This window comes from Antedon mediterranea, chromosome 11 (assembly GCF_964355755.1).
Source record: "Antedon mediterranea chromosome 11, ecAntMedi1.1, whole genome shotgun sequence".
Taxonomy (NCBI): Eukaryota; Metazoa; Echinodermata; class Crinoidea; order Comatulida; family Antedonidae; genus Antedon; species Antedon mediterranea.
Window position 1 is genome coordinate 3,648,019 of NC_092680.1, and position 14,308 is coordinate 3,662,326.

Sequence of the window (14,308 nt, forward strand, 5' to 3'; positions counted from 1 at the left end):
CATCTTTTCGTATGTTAATCACTGTGCTCAAGTGGATCCAAATTGGCCCCAGTGGAGCACAGTGATATAACATAGAAATAAAGTCACTTAAGTTTCAATATCTTTTCGTATGTTGATACACTGACTGTGCTTAAGTGGACACAATTTGGCACTAGTGGAGCACAGTGATATAAAATAGAAATAAGTCACTGAATGTTAATATCTTTTCGTAATGTTAATACACTGGTGCTCCAGTGGACCCAATTAAGTTTCAATATATTTTCGTATGTTAATACACTGTGCTCCAGTGGATCCAATATTCCACCGACCAGCGTGGGAATCGAACCCACAACATATGTGTTGTGGGTTCAGGCGACTGAGCTAACTGGTCATTTTGGTCACAAGGTTCGAACCTCTGCGGATATTGTTTTTTAATGGAAAATAATGAATATTTTTCTTTTATTTTGAAAGAGAGATATTTTGAGGTTAGTTTATTATTTTATTTATTTCTTTTTTCTTCTTATTATATTCTTACTATGTATATCTTACTCGTCATATTTGATTATGTTTATGTATCTTTTCTGGTGGGTAAGCCTTAAAGTTCTTTGAACTTATTTGCCCACCAGCCACACATCTTTCTTATATACATGTTCATTGTTACTTAATTATCATATTAATTTTACGTATGACTGTGCTGTCATCATCGGTATGTCATTATCGATTGGCCACTTTTGTGGGTGTGTATAGAGGGTGACCGATTGTGTCACGCCCCCTAAAATTTCTCTCAAGAATAATAAAGTAGGTCATATTAATTTTCTTGTTGCAATGGGACATGGAATCCAATTGTAGTTTGCCTATATAGAAATAATCCAGTCGCTAGAAAGAAGGCCATGCAGATGCACATTTTTTTTTCATTTTGTATAAATAAATCAAACTTATTTTTTATATTAACAACACACACAGTATAATTTCACACATATACTTTATTAAATAGACAAATACCATAATTAACATGAACAAGTTTACCTAACTAGATGAAATAAGAAAGTGCAAAAATGAAGCATTATTTAACATGTGAATGTCCTTATCGCTATCTGTTAGTTGTTGTAAAATAATATACACAGTCCAAACTCAAACCACAGGTTCTGTTTTATTTGTGTATTTTATCAAAATCAATCAACCAGCAGCAGCACTGTAAGGTACATAAAATACACAAAAAGAACTATACAGTTATTTTTCAAACCTACTATATACGGTATTAATATTTTGACATACTAGATTCTCAACTACTTTTAGGTCTAAAAATGCAACAAATTGTGTCCTACTATTGGAACTCTAATTCTAAAATCCAGACTTTATGTGCATATCACATTGTAATACAAATAATATAAAAAAATGAATTAATTACATATACTAAATCAATTACGTTGTTTAAAATAATGACAAATTAACACTTAAAAATGAAAAAATAATTGTAAAAAAATGTATTTGTTGAATATGCCATTTTAATCTAACATAATAGTTATCCACTTTGACCAAAAATTGGATCGAAAAAAAATGTATTTACCTGAAAAAAATCTAATTTAAAGCAAAAAAACGGTCAAATTGGCTGCCAGCCAATGGGTTTTTGGTTGAATTTAACCATTTATTTTGTCATTTTATAAGTGAAAACACTTTTCTTTTTTTTTTCTATTGAAGTGATTAACTTTATCAAAACTACAAAATAACATATTCGAAGTCTGATTTAATTAATCTTCATTTTTCATGTTTTTGGGGCACAATACATTTTTAAAAGAGCATGATCTGATTACAGTATAATCCCTATTAATCCCAACAAAGTGCCCTTTAATAAGATATCACATAAATAGTGGTAAAACATACATTTCATGAGAAAGTGTTTGCTACTATCTATCGATGTTATTGTGTATATTCTGTAAAAATCAGTTTTTATTATTATTCATAATAAAATATGTGTAAAAAGTTGAAAACATCGAAAGCATGCTAAATCATTAATATCCATTAATACACTGGAATTCTGAATATCAGAAGTATCCGTAATGCTGATGGACATACAATGTTCAATATTACATTTCAATATTTCAATAATTAATACACATACTAGAGCTTTCCTGGTGTAAAACCACATTACAGGTATTACCATTTATTCCAATTTATTAAAGATATATTGTCCCCCTGAAAAACAATTGTTTAACAACTTTGTTGAATAGGCCATTTTAATGTCACATAATAGTTATTCACTTTGACCAAAAAATTGCAACAGGAACAAATATTATTTACCTGGAAAACTGTAATAGTAAAAAAAATAGTCAAATTTACTGGAAGTCAATGGGTTTTTGATTTAATTTTAACTGTTTATTCTATCTTTTTACAAGTGAAAAAATTAAATTTGTTTTTCTACGGAAGTGATTCACTTCACTGCGAAATAAGCTATTCAAATTTTATTTTATCAATTATCATTTTTCGGGTATTGCTAAACCCCGCAAACCTCCAAAAAACCATAGCAAACCCCACCGAACCAACATAAAAGTGATTGAATCATGTAGTGTACAACCCACTGGGTATATCCATGTAAAATATTAAATTTCTACTGTTAACTACTTATTTTTGGGGTAAAACATCATTTTTTGATAAAAAATGATTGCTAATTTTTAACCAAAAAATGATGTTTTATCCCCAAAAAAGTAGTTAACAGTAGAAATTTAATAATTTATATACCCAGTGGGTCGTACACTACATTATTCAATCACTTTTATGTTGGTTCGGTGGGGTTTGCTATGGTTTTTTGGAGGTTTGCAGGGTTTTTATCAATCACAAAAATAAGTTGTTAACAGTAGAAATTTAATTTTTTTTTTTACATGGATATACCCAGTGGGTTGTACACTACATGATTCAATCACTTTTATGTTGGTTCGGTGGGGTTCGCTATGTTTTTTTGGAGGTTTGCGGGGGTTTGCGGTGTTTAGCAATACCCTCCTTTTTCCTGTTTTTGGGGGACAATTAAACCGAGGTTGCAGGAACGTCTACTACTTCTTTTAGACCATTTGTTGTTGTTGACGTCACCGTTGTTGATGTCACCGTTGTTGACGTCACTGTTGTTGACTTTGATGGTAATTTCAATTTAATGAAAATACAAGCACAAATCGGTAAAATAATAAGTGCCAATAAGAAGAAGTAATTACTATTTACTGAAAAAAAAATTACATTGGTGGTCAATTATGAGAAGTGGCCCCTTACGGGAAGTGGTAACTGATATATCATTAACAATATTTTATCGCTTTCTGAAGGTGGTCGCTTACAAGAGATGGATCATAGTTAAGTAAATGGATGCATTTGCACAAATTTAAACAATTTGTATAAATACTGTAGACCTAATCTGTTTTCATATAAGTTTGTTTAGAGTTCTATGGTGCGACGCCACAACGATAGAGGGCGCTGCATGGTTGCTAGCCAACCAAAAAATGCGTTCAGCGCTACTATGTTGATAAACTGTATAGATCTGTATTTCTATCAAATTATATATCATTAAAAACAAATATTTAGTGATCTTTTAAAATTTTAGTTTGTTTTTATTGAAAATTATTAAGTTTTAAAATGACTACGTCGATAAGCCTATTCCAAACCATTGGTGACCTGAAAATCACTCAGGCAGGTTGAACGCATTTTTTGGTTGGCTAGCAACCACGCAGCGTCACCTACCGTCGTGACGTCAGCACCGCAGAACTCTATAAATAAACCTAATCTTTTCTCAGTTTCTTATACCCCTTTCACATCAGACTTGGCAGTGATCTTCAGAAACACACCAGGGTTTGTGGCCATTCTCAGTGATCTCCGGAGAACATTCGGCTGTTCAACTCCGGTGTTTTGAACTCCTGAGATGTTTGATTTTACCTTTCCCATAACCACAACCCCAATGTGTCAAAACTCTGGGGTGTCTCCGGAGTTTTGCTTGTTGATGTGAAAGGGGTATTAGATGAATACAGTATATATATAATTTGCAAAACAAAGAGGTACAAAATGTGGAAACTTTAAGCAATTGTGAAATGAAAATGGTCCGCTCCTACTACTGTATCAATTGGCAAAAATATTTCAATATAAGATAAATAATTATTATAATGAATTATTATTAATACCTCCATCCTCGTCAAAATCTTCAGTTGGAGGTTTCTCTGGCTGCACTGTAGCTGAAAAAAAAAATTTAAAAATCAAAGAATTGTTTTTCTCACTTTTTGGTGAATAAACAAAATTCAACTGAAGCTACCTATACAATAAGTTTAAATAATGAAAATGGTCAGCTCCTTCTATCAATTTGACAAATAATCTATTATAGAATAAAAAAATAACTATTAAATATGTATTGTTCCTCAAAACATGAAAAATTAAGAAAAAAGGGCCATTTCATAGTTTCTATCTGTTAATTAAAAAGACAAAAATTGGATCCAATTTTTGGTCATAGTGAATAACTATCATAATATTATGTGACATTAAAATAGCATGTTCAACAAAAACATTTTAAACAATAAATATTTCGACTTAAAACCAGCTTTGTAATTATTGTTCTTTCTTCAGAAATAATTATTTATTATCAATTATTTTTGTTTAACAATCAGTAGTAAACATTTTGTGTAAATATAGTCTGGCCTACTGCACAGAACAAACATATAATCATAATAAACTAAACTATAGTAATGTACACATTCCAGGGTAGGGACAGCATTACTCCCTCATAGACTCTCTATTTCCAGACGTACGTTGGGTCAAATACAAGCAACATGGACCTATAAATTAGTCTAGTTTACAAAATCCCAAAAATGTCAACACTATCAATATAGTTTTAGTGATGATACAGTTCCTACGATTCCGTTCTCTTGGCTATAACTGCTTAAGGCACAGCGCAAAAATTATTTTTTCAGGGGGACAATTATATCTTTAGCCTTACCTTCAGTCTGTACTGTAACTGGCTGCAATTCAGCTGCCTCTACAATGTTTAAATAACGTAAATAGTCAGCTCATACTATCTTTGATTATTTTTTTATTATTATATATGTTCCATTTAACAACTTTTTTATTATTGGTAATTTTAAAAAATAAATTTAAAAAGAGAGGGTTTTGTGTGTTTTACATGGGAAAAAACTTTGAAGGAGACAAAACAAAAATTGGTAATTTGTATAATTTGTGGTCATGGTCAAAATCTTACCTGTTGTTATTTCCCTAGGAAGGCTGGTGTTTGCTTGTGTTACCTGGTCTATAATACATAAATTTTTTAAGAATTATTTTTTTCTGGGGGACAATACATCTTTAATATTAGCGGTTTAAAAAAAAAAGCTAATGGATGTAAAAAGAAATTTAAATATAATTATGTAATATTAAAGTATGTTTCTTTTGTTTTTTTTAAGTATGTGTGCATACAGACAGACAGCAATCCAACAAGATTGGAATTGAATTGTTATGCAAGACCATGTCACAATATCACAGTTTGCCAGATGTAGTGTAACGGCTAACTAAAAACACTAAAAGACACTCTACTAACACAAGAATCTCCTGTTCGTCCAAAACGTGTAACAATTTCGAAAGGCATTATAGGATAGAATAGAGCTAATGGGTGGCGACATTGTGAGCCATGGAGTAGTGCCTTCATCAAATTAGAAAGGCAAAATCTGTAGAGAGGATCTGCTAATCTATACTATAGGGGGGATAGAATAATTGACTGAGCTCTCTATAGGAATTAATAGATTTGACTTCCTAGTTTGGAGAGGGCGCTGCTCCATGCTGTGAAATGGTGTCGCCCAGTTTAACCTTTTAACCCTGTACTTCCGATACTGTGTTTTGAATGCAAATTGAAGAACAGGAGATTCTTGTGTTATAAGTTCTTTGGTAAAAGTAAAACTGCATGTGCAAATTTGCCAATGAATCAGCAAATTTTCCAAACAAAGAGGTACAAAATGCGCAAACTTTCAGCAAGTGCGAAATGAAAATGGTCAGCTCCTACTATCAATTGGAAAAATATTCCACTATTATAAGATAAATAATTATTATAACGAATTATTATTAATACCTCCATCCTAGTCAAAATCTTCAGTTGGAAGTTTCTCTGGCTGCACTGTAGCTGAAAAAAAAAATTATTTAAATTTAAAAATCAAAGAATTGTTTTTCTCACTTTTTGGTGAATAAACAAAATTCAACTGAAGCTACCTATACAATAAGTTTAAATAATGAAAATGGTCAGCTCCTTCTATCAATTTGACAAATAATCTATTATAGAATAAAAAAATAACTATTAAATATGTATTGTTTCCCCAAAACATGAAAAATTAAGAAAAAAGGGCCATTTCATAGTTTCTATCTGTTAATTAAAAAGACAAAAATTGGATCCAATTTTTGGTCATAGTGAATAACTATCATAATATTATGTGACATTAAAATAGCATGTTCAACAAAAACATTTTAAACAAGAAATATTTCGACTTAAAACCAGCTTTGTAATTATTGTTCTTTCTTCAGAAATAATTATTTATTATCAATTATTTTTGTTTAACAATCAGTAGTAAACATTTTGTGTAAATATAGTCTGGCCTACTGCACAGAACAAAAATATAATCATAATAAACGAAACTATAGTAATGTACACATTCCAGGGTAGGGACAGCATTACTCCCTCATAGACTCTCTATTTCCAGACGTACGTTGGGTCAAATACAAGCAACATGGACCTATAAATTAGTCTAGTTTACAAAATCCCAAAAATGTCAACACTATCAATATAGTTTTAGTGATGATACAGTTCCTACAATTCTGTTCTCTTGGCTATAACTGCTTAAGGCACAGCGCAAACATTATTTTTTCAGGGGGACAATTATATCTTTAGCCTTACCTTCAGTCTGTACTGTAACTGGCTGCAATTCAGCTGCCTCTACAATGTTTAAATAACGTAAATAGTCAGCTCATACTATCTTTGATTATTTTTTTATTATTATATATGTTCCATTTAACAACTTTTTTATTAATGGTAATTTTAAAAAATAAATTTAAAAAGAGAGGGTTTTTTTTGTGTTTTACATGGGAAAAAACTTTGAAGGAGACAAAACAAAATTGGTAATTTGTATAATTTGTGGTCATGGTCAAAATCTTACCTGTTGTTATTTCCCTAGGAAGGCTGGTGTTTGCTTGTGTTACCTGCTCTATAATACAAGGGAATACAATTAAAAAATAATTGTTTTTTAAAAATGTTTTTATTGTAGATGAAAAATAAAATACCAGGAAAATATTTCTGTTGTTGACATAATTGGCTGGCTGTCTTGAGATCGACTTCACGCCAGGCGCGCGTCAACCCACGTGCGGTCGTAATAAACATACACAAATAATATTCCTTAATTGTAAGACGTGGTTGTAAGGATAAATCCCTGTTTGACACGAGAACCATCTGTGGCATGCACGTAATATAGAGGGCATGCAAACGAAGTTAGCATGCCCTCTAGTAATAGCAATTAGATACAATAAATATTAGATTATTACAGTACTTACTGATTGCAACAACAAGTCCAAGAGCATAATAAAAACACACCACTGTAGTGTAAAATAAAATGATTTGAACAAATATGCTGTGTATGAAATAAACAAAAGGTTAAATATTTTCCCTAATTAAAGAAATCCACAAAACTATTACTGGACTTTAAATTAATTTTAATGTTATTACTATTGTTATTATTATTAGGGATAAAAAAAATTAACTTACGGATTAAAAATGTTTTCATTTTCGTACCAAGCTGTAATGTTAAAACAAAATATCAAACTGAAATTAAACACAAGATACAGCAAAGAAGTGCTGTTTATAAGGTATTGTTTAATTTAAGAATTACACAATGTTTTTAAATTAAAGAATGGATTAAAGTAATATTAAATTTTATTCCATGTTATATTAAAAATATATTGTCAACCTTAAAAAAAATAATTTTTTAAACATTTTTTTGTTGAATATTCCATTTTAATGTCATAATGGTTAAAACTGGATCTAAAAAAATTATTTTCTTGTAACAATGTACTCTAAAGCAAAAAAATACTTAAATTGTCTTGTCAGACAATGGTTTTCAGTTAAAATTAACTGTTTATTTTGTCTTTTTATAATAAATAAATATTTGTGTTAATTTTTTTTTTTAGAAGCGAATAAAACTGCAAAATGACCTATTCAAATTCTGATTTTATTAATCTTTAGTTATCAGGTTTTTGGAGGACAGTGATCTTTAATAAATATCATAAATGAAAAATTTAATGTTCTCAACATCTGTAATAAGTGGCTGCATCTCAATGGAGATAACAAATAAAATAAGCAAAAACCTAAATAAAAATGATATTAATCATTCTTGACAATTGTGACTTTTACTTTGCTGTGCTTGAATATCTCAGGAACTGAATATGCCTAAAATATCTGTTTATGCTTGCAGCTTTGTAAATTGTATTGTTTTTTTTTTTTCTGAATGGTGATGATATGATGCAAGAACATGTCTATAAAATCATGAATTGAAAGGACTTTTTATGTGAATATCCTTATAAAAGTACTTACCTTAATACAAGGCCTAATTCTTTTGTTTATTGTGTCTTACACTGAATGTTACAGTACAGTAATTACTTATTAGTTCGCCTGACAATACAAAAGGTGGGTGTGTAACTAGTTAGGTTTTGGTCTTGTAATGAGACGCCAGATCACCAGTAGTTCAAATTCTTTTTCTTTGAATAATATGCAATACTGCAAATTCTAAATGAAATATAAACAAATACAAACTTAAACTATTCAAAATTAAACAAAACAAAGTAATTTCCTGGCAACCTTGATTCCTCTAAAAATGGCCACTTACATCGCAACATGCGATACACCGGAAGCGACGGGAAATAGATGGATGCAATACGTATAGTATACGCAATGATTATTGTATAATTTACTCAATTTATAAGCTACAAACTTTAGTCAACTTAAAATTATTATCTTACGATTCCTAGAACTTGTTCTCATACCAAGAAAACACATCTAAAAAAGGCCTTTTGTCCGACGACCTTTTCGTGTGGTGGTTGTTGTTGAACGAGCGCCCTCAAAACGGTAAAGAATTGATGCGGTCTGGCACGATTTAGTTAGAGCGAGAGCTGAGAAGAAACTCAATTTCTATAAATAGAAAAAATGGATTCCGTTCTTCAATTTTTGGTAAAGAGTTGTCACAAGATTATGTCTCACCTTGGTAATAACATATATTCTAACTAAAAAATGTATAAAATATGTATAAATGTATATAATAAGGGCTACGCCTAGCCTATAGTATAGCTAGACGCCCTCCTACTTCTTCTACTAGGCCTAGGCCTAGAGGAACGGGAACTAGGCTAGCCTCTACTCTCTAGCTAAATAAGCTAGCCTAGGCCCTACTAAGGCTAGCTAGAGAGGTCTACCCGCCTAGGCCTCTCTATCTAGCCTGGCCCTAGAGAGAGGAGAGAACTAGCCTAGGTAGAGCCTTCCCAGGCTGACAGGCTCGGCTAGTACCTTGCCATAGCCTGCCACCAAGCCTACTTACCCTGTCTGTATTGTATCATGCCATGACTATCCGCCAAAATGCCATATCCAGCTGATTGATTGAAGCTATTGAATAATGAAACGGTCAATGGTGCGCCTTATTAATTATAAATAATTAGATTTGCGAGCAGAAAACCCCAGTCAAGCGGTTGTTAGTAATAATATTAATAATGCCTACATATGCATATAGGATAGGCAGTAAGGTAATGTGTGCCTAGGCCGGCTATATAATATTCATATATGTTTTTTTCTTTTCAGGATATGAAGTAATTGCTAAAAATGCTTAACACTTTCTGAAAAAACGAAACAGAATTTGAGAACTACAAACATGACGCATTTTCCAACAAAAAATATAGATAGGAGCACTTCTGGAGTCGGTGCGTAATAAACTTACAAGTTGTATGTTGTAGTTAATATCAGTTAAATCAATATTTCACTCCTACTTTTGGCTTTCTTCTAATGCCATCTGTCCCACAATTATTGATGACTTTTGATTACTATAAACTTGCAGTCACTATACGAATACTGACAAGTTTGTCATTTAAAATGTCCTGGTTGCCAACAAGATTGTGTTTTATTTAATGCGACACTTTTTCAATTTCAGGCTCGTATATGGACGGTGTACAGTTGAGGATAGGGGAACGTTTCAAGCAGTCACAACGAATAACACTACCAATAAATTATATAGAAAGAAATGCTAATAATAATGATTTTTCCAGATTTGAGGTAAGTCTTTGAAAAACCCAGTTTGTAAAATAACTGGCTTAGGCTTCCTTCATGATAATAGGGAGATTTATGAGAGTATCATGGTATTTAAATCGTCCACCTCTGGTAGTACAGGAGTAAGTTTGTCAAAGCAGAAATTACAGGTATATTAATATTCTACACATTTTAGTAGGATTAATTAATTACTATTATAACATCTTTGTATATACCAAAAACGGTAAATCTTTTCAATTATCAATTTCAGTATAATTTTGAATTGGAGAACAGTGTTCTGAGAAAAGCTGAAGAAAGACGTTTGCAAGAGGAACAAAATAAATTAAAAGAAAAACAAAAAATAGCTCTTCAAAGTGAAATGAACAATGCAAATTCCGAGGTTAAATCTGTATCCAATGAAAATGGACAAAGAGCAGAAGCAGGGTCACATCAGGTATCAAATGGACTTGCACAAGAACCAGTTTTGATGATCCAACCAAGGCCAGCTATGCTAGGCATGGACATACTTACGCCCACCCCTCTTGCTAATGCGGCTAATGCGCCAAAAACTACGGTCTTTGAGAAGCCGTTAATAGATCTAGCAGATTTTGAAAGTAGAGCAACGGACCCATTTGAAATGACTGAATTGAAAACGCTTAATGATATGGAAGAACTCAGAAGCGTTCTTGAGCAGACTCTTCCAACTTCAGATACTACGTTGGCAAATGATACGCAGCCAACACGGCAGGGAAGGCAGGAGGAAGAACACACAACTGAGAGTGAATTGGTAGTGGAACCAATCCACAATAATGTAGATCAAGCTCCGCAATACACTATACCAGTAGAGATGAACACATCTGGTGAGGCCAATGGTGGCATGATGAACTACCCAGCAGCATCCACCACACCATATCCAATCTTGCAGAATCCTTCGCAACAAACATCCAATACTCCTGCGTATGTCTACAAAGAGGATTCATTTGCCAGAAGAACCCCGCTTCCGCCAATTTCTCCCAATTGTCAAAATTATGCTGATACTTATCAAGACCCAGATATTGAAGATGATAAATATATTATAAATTTTAATAGAACTGGTATGTCTACAACAAGTAATATAGACTCAGTTAGTTGCAGAGCTGGAACGTCAATGGGAGTAGTTGAGGTGCCACCCAGCTTTCCAATGGTAAGTTTAGTATTCATCGCCTAGGTTGGATTTAAGCTGGAGCTTTCCAGAACATTATTCTGTACTCTGGCATATATTTGGCTACATCTAACATTTACTTGTAAGCTTAATTTGTGGCAAGCCCAGAGCACAACACCGATCATTATCTAATCATCAAACAAAAAATGGGCTGGCCTACATTACAATTACAAAAATTCTATCAATTATTTACTCACTGGAAAATGTGTACACATGCATTATCGGAATATACATATATTTTTTCCTTTAAAAAATTCCAGATTGGTTTTTTTTCTTGATCTATGTAAATAATACAGAATCTGATCATTTAATATAACATTCTGTTTTCCTTTTTTCTGCTATAAATTTTGATTGACATTTTTATTTCATATAGAATCTTAATAAATACTCCTGTTTACCACCTAAATCAGCAAGCCCTGCTTTACAATCAGACGATCCACAACAACACCCACTATTTATGTCGCTAGACACTGAAAAACAACACTTTGTAAAGTCAATAGCAGCGATGGGCTTTCCTCTACTACGAGTGGCCAAGGTGGTTGAAAGAAACGGCTGTGACTCGGAACTGGTAAGTGTTCTTCATTTAATATTCATATAGCGATTCCAGACCTCCCAACGCTCCTGATATATTGATAATTGTTGGTCCGAGATTTCATTTTGGTGGGACGTTGTGTGATGTTTTTTAAGCATTATTTTAATGATTGTTAATTCATAATGTTGTCAGGTTGTTGAGACTCTATGTGCAATACAGAGGCTGTGTGATAAAGGCTATCTGGACACCAAGGTTGAGGACGTCCTGAACCTAGTGGACAATGATGAACAAAAGGTAAAACAATAATGTCATTTAAATGGGAAAAAAGTCAACAAGAACCGTTTATTTTGTCTTTTATATAAACAAACTCATTATTTTTTTACTGTAAAGTGAATAAAGTTTGATTTTATTCATCTTTATTTTTCATGTTTTGGGCATGGAGGAATTTTTTATAATAATAATAATGTTTTGATACAATTTATAGAATAATAGTGCTTTAAAATCTTTTATTTCTTGCCAGGCATCAGAGTTTTTAAGGTTAATAAATCAATTTGAGACGCTTGGTTTTCAAACAGAAGACATAAAAAAACAGTTGATAGTTGTCGGAACAGATGAAGACAAGATTTTAGATGCATTAACAAAAACATCATGATGACTACTGTATGTTATACTTCACTTGTATCATGATAGCAGCCATGAAATGACACTGTTTATGGGTCCATGTCATTTTTAAATAGTAAGCCAACATGTTGACAGCCAAATTTGACAATCTGGATACGACAGACTGGTGGTAGCAAATTCCTACAATTTTAACATAGCAATCTATCTATCTAGTTAATGGTTGGTTTAATAATCCAGATCTGGAGCTTTTCGTCATATGTGTAATCTGAATTGCGCATACCAGATAGACTGATCAGAGACACATTGTGATTTCTGTTTCGTCCATTAACTTATGTATTCCTTCTTCGTCAATTTAGCAGTATTGTATGTATTCAGACCATGTCTTTGGATAAATCTATCTGGATAATCTATCTATATTTATAATCTATATGGATAATCTATATTGATAATCTATCTGTATTATTTTGATAACTTATCAAGATTATCTATATTATTGATAATCTATCTGGATAATCTCTCCTACTAGAGTACACTGGGTCAAATGGCCAAGCACTGAGGCTGCATGGCTAGGAGTTGAAAACTCTATAGCTACAATATTGGTAAAAACAAACCGACAAGGGACCAACTACAGTACGATCAGTCATAGAGACAAGTTCAATAGACAAAGCAGCTTTAAGAATTTACAAATCGCAAATTTAAAATCGGTTTCCTTCCTTTTCGATTAATAACACAAATTGAAAACTCGCTATCAACTTTCAGTAGACAGAAGTTGGTGCTAAACAAAATTGGAAACTAAATAAAATTAATATTGTAATATCAACTTTTTAAAATTATAATGCATTCCTCTATTATTAATATTTTTTTAGAAATGGAATAATCAGGATTATTTTTTTCATGTTTATGAATAATGTACAGTTTAGTACCACACAGAAATAACATTACTAAGTCATACAAAACAATAACTTTTGGTTATAATTTATAGTTGCATGTACTGTAAAATTGCTTACTATGAATGTAATTATTAATTATGCTTTAAAAAATTAACAATAACATATCTTTCTACATAAATTAAATGAAGGAAAAGCAGGACAGTTTAGGGAATTTGCATTGGTTTAAAAAAGAACAGATAATTAAGCTCTGTCCACACTATCAAAAATGTGACATGTCCATATTTGGGCACACTTTTTTCATCAAAATTGTTTGATAGTGTAGACAGCTTTAGGTTAAGAGGGTATTCAAATATATATATATACAGTACATGCTTAATAGTATGTTATGCACGCATGTTTTAATTTCTGCAACAATTATAGTTGCAGTTGGTTATTATTATCATACATAGATACTTCTATGTATGGATGAAATTGGGAAATATAAATATATAAATTATATAATACAATTATTTTAACCAATACTTGGATTAGAAATTTGAATAAAATAGTCAATTCAATTATTGTTAATGGTGTCAATATAGTACCTGGAGTTCATTTTGTTATTTAGAATTTGTCAAATTAACTAACAAAGTTTAAAAAAAATAATATCCCAATTAAATTCCTCTCACAAATAAAATGGTTATAATCATTGGCTTCTGTACATGTCGTTATTGCTGTAAATATTTGTAAAATGTCTGTATAAGAACATTTCATAGGTAGAAAATGTGTATATAAAAAAAATCAACATAAAATTTATTATCAAATTTAACAAGTTTAAT

At 31.7% G+C, this 14,308-nt stretch overlaps 1 protein-coding gene and 1 long non-coding RNA gene across 2 annotated transcripts; one reads left to right on the top strand and one right to left on the bottom strand.

Moving 5' to 3' along the window:
• Window positions 1-1,483: 1,483 nt before the first annotated feature.
• LOC140062117 (uncharacterized) lies at window positions 1,484-9,064 on the bottom strand. The gene is made up of 11 exons (XR_011847460.1): window positions 8,980-9,064; window positions 8,555-8,746; window positions 7,730-7,760; window positions 7,519-7,560; window positions 7,128-7,175; window positions 6,869-6,907; window positions 6,053-6,103; window positions 5,195-5,242; window positions 4,937-4,975; window positions 4,131-4,181; window positions 1,484-3,185 (listed from the first exon to the last, which is right to left on the bottom strand). It is a non-coding gene; the product is annotated as an uncharacterized lncRNA (long non-coding RNA).
• Window positions 9,065-9,106: 42 nt separating this feature from the next.
• LOC140062114 (ubiquitin-associated protein 1-like) lies at window positions 9,107-14,176 on the top strand. Its single transcript, XM_072108170.1, has 7 exons — window positions 9,107-9,221; window positions 9,806-9,924; window positions 10,152-10,273; window positions 10,518-11,429; window positions 11,821-12,015; window positions 12,172-12,273; window positions 12,500-14,176. Exons 2-7 carry the CDS (start codon window positions 9,876-9,878, stop codon window positions 12,629-12,631), a joined length of 1,512 nt encoding a protein of 503 aa, XP_071964271.1. The 5' UTR covers window positions 9,107-9,221; window positions 9,806-9,875; the 3' UTR covers window positions 12,632-14,176.
• Window positions 14,177-14,308: the final 132 nt, after the last annotated feature.

Excerpts from the sequence above, each read along its gene's own strand:
- LOC140062114 (XM_072108170.1), top strand. The coding sequence starts at position 9,876 with ATGACGCATTTTCCAACAAAAAATATAGATAGGAGCACTTCTGGAGTC. Across the intron at positions 11,430-11,820 it reads TGCCACCCAGCTTTCCAATG|AATCTTAATAAATACTCCTG; the intron begins GTAAGTTTAGTA and ends TATTTCATATAG. Across the intron at positions 12,016-12,171 it reads ACGGCTGTGACTCGGAACTG|GTTGTTGAGACTCTATGTGC; the intron begins GTAAGTGTTCTT and ends TAATGTTGTCAG.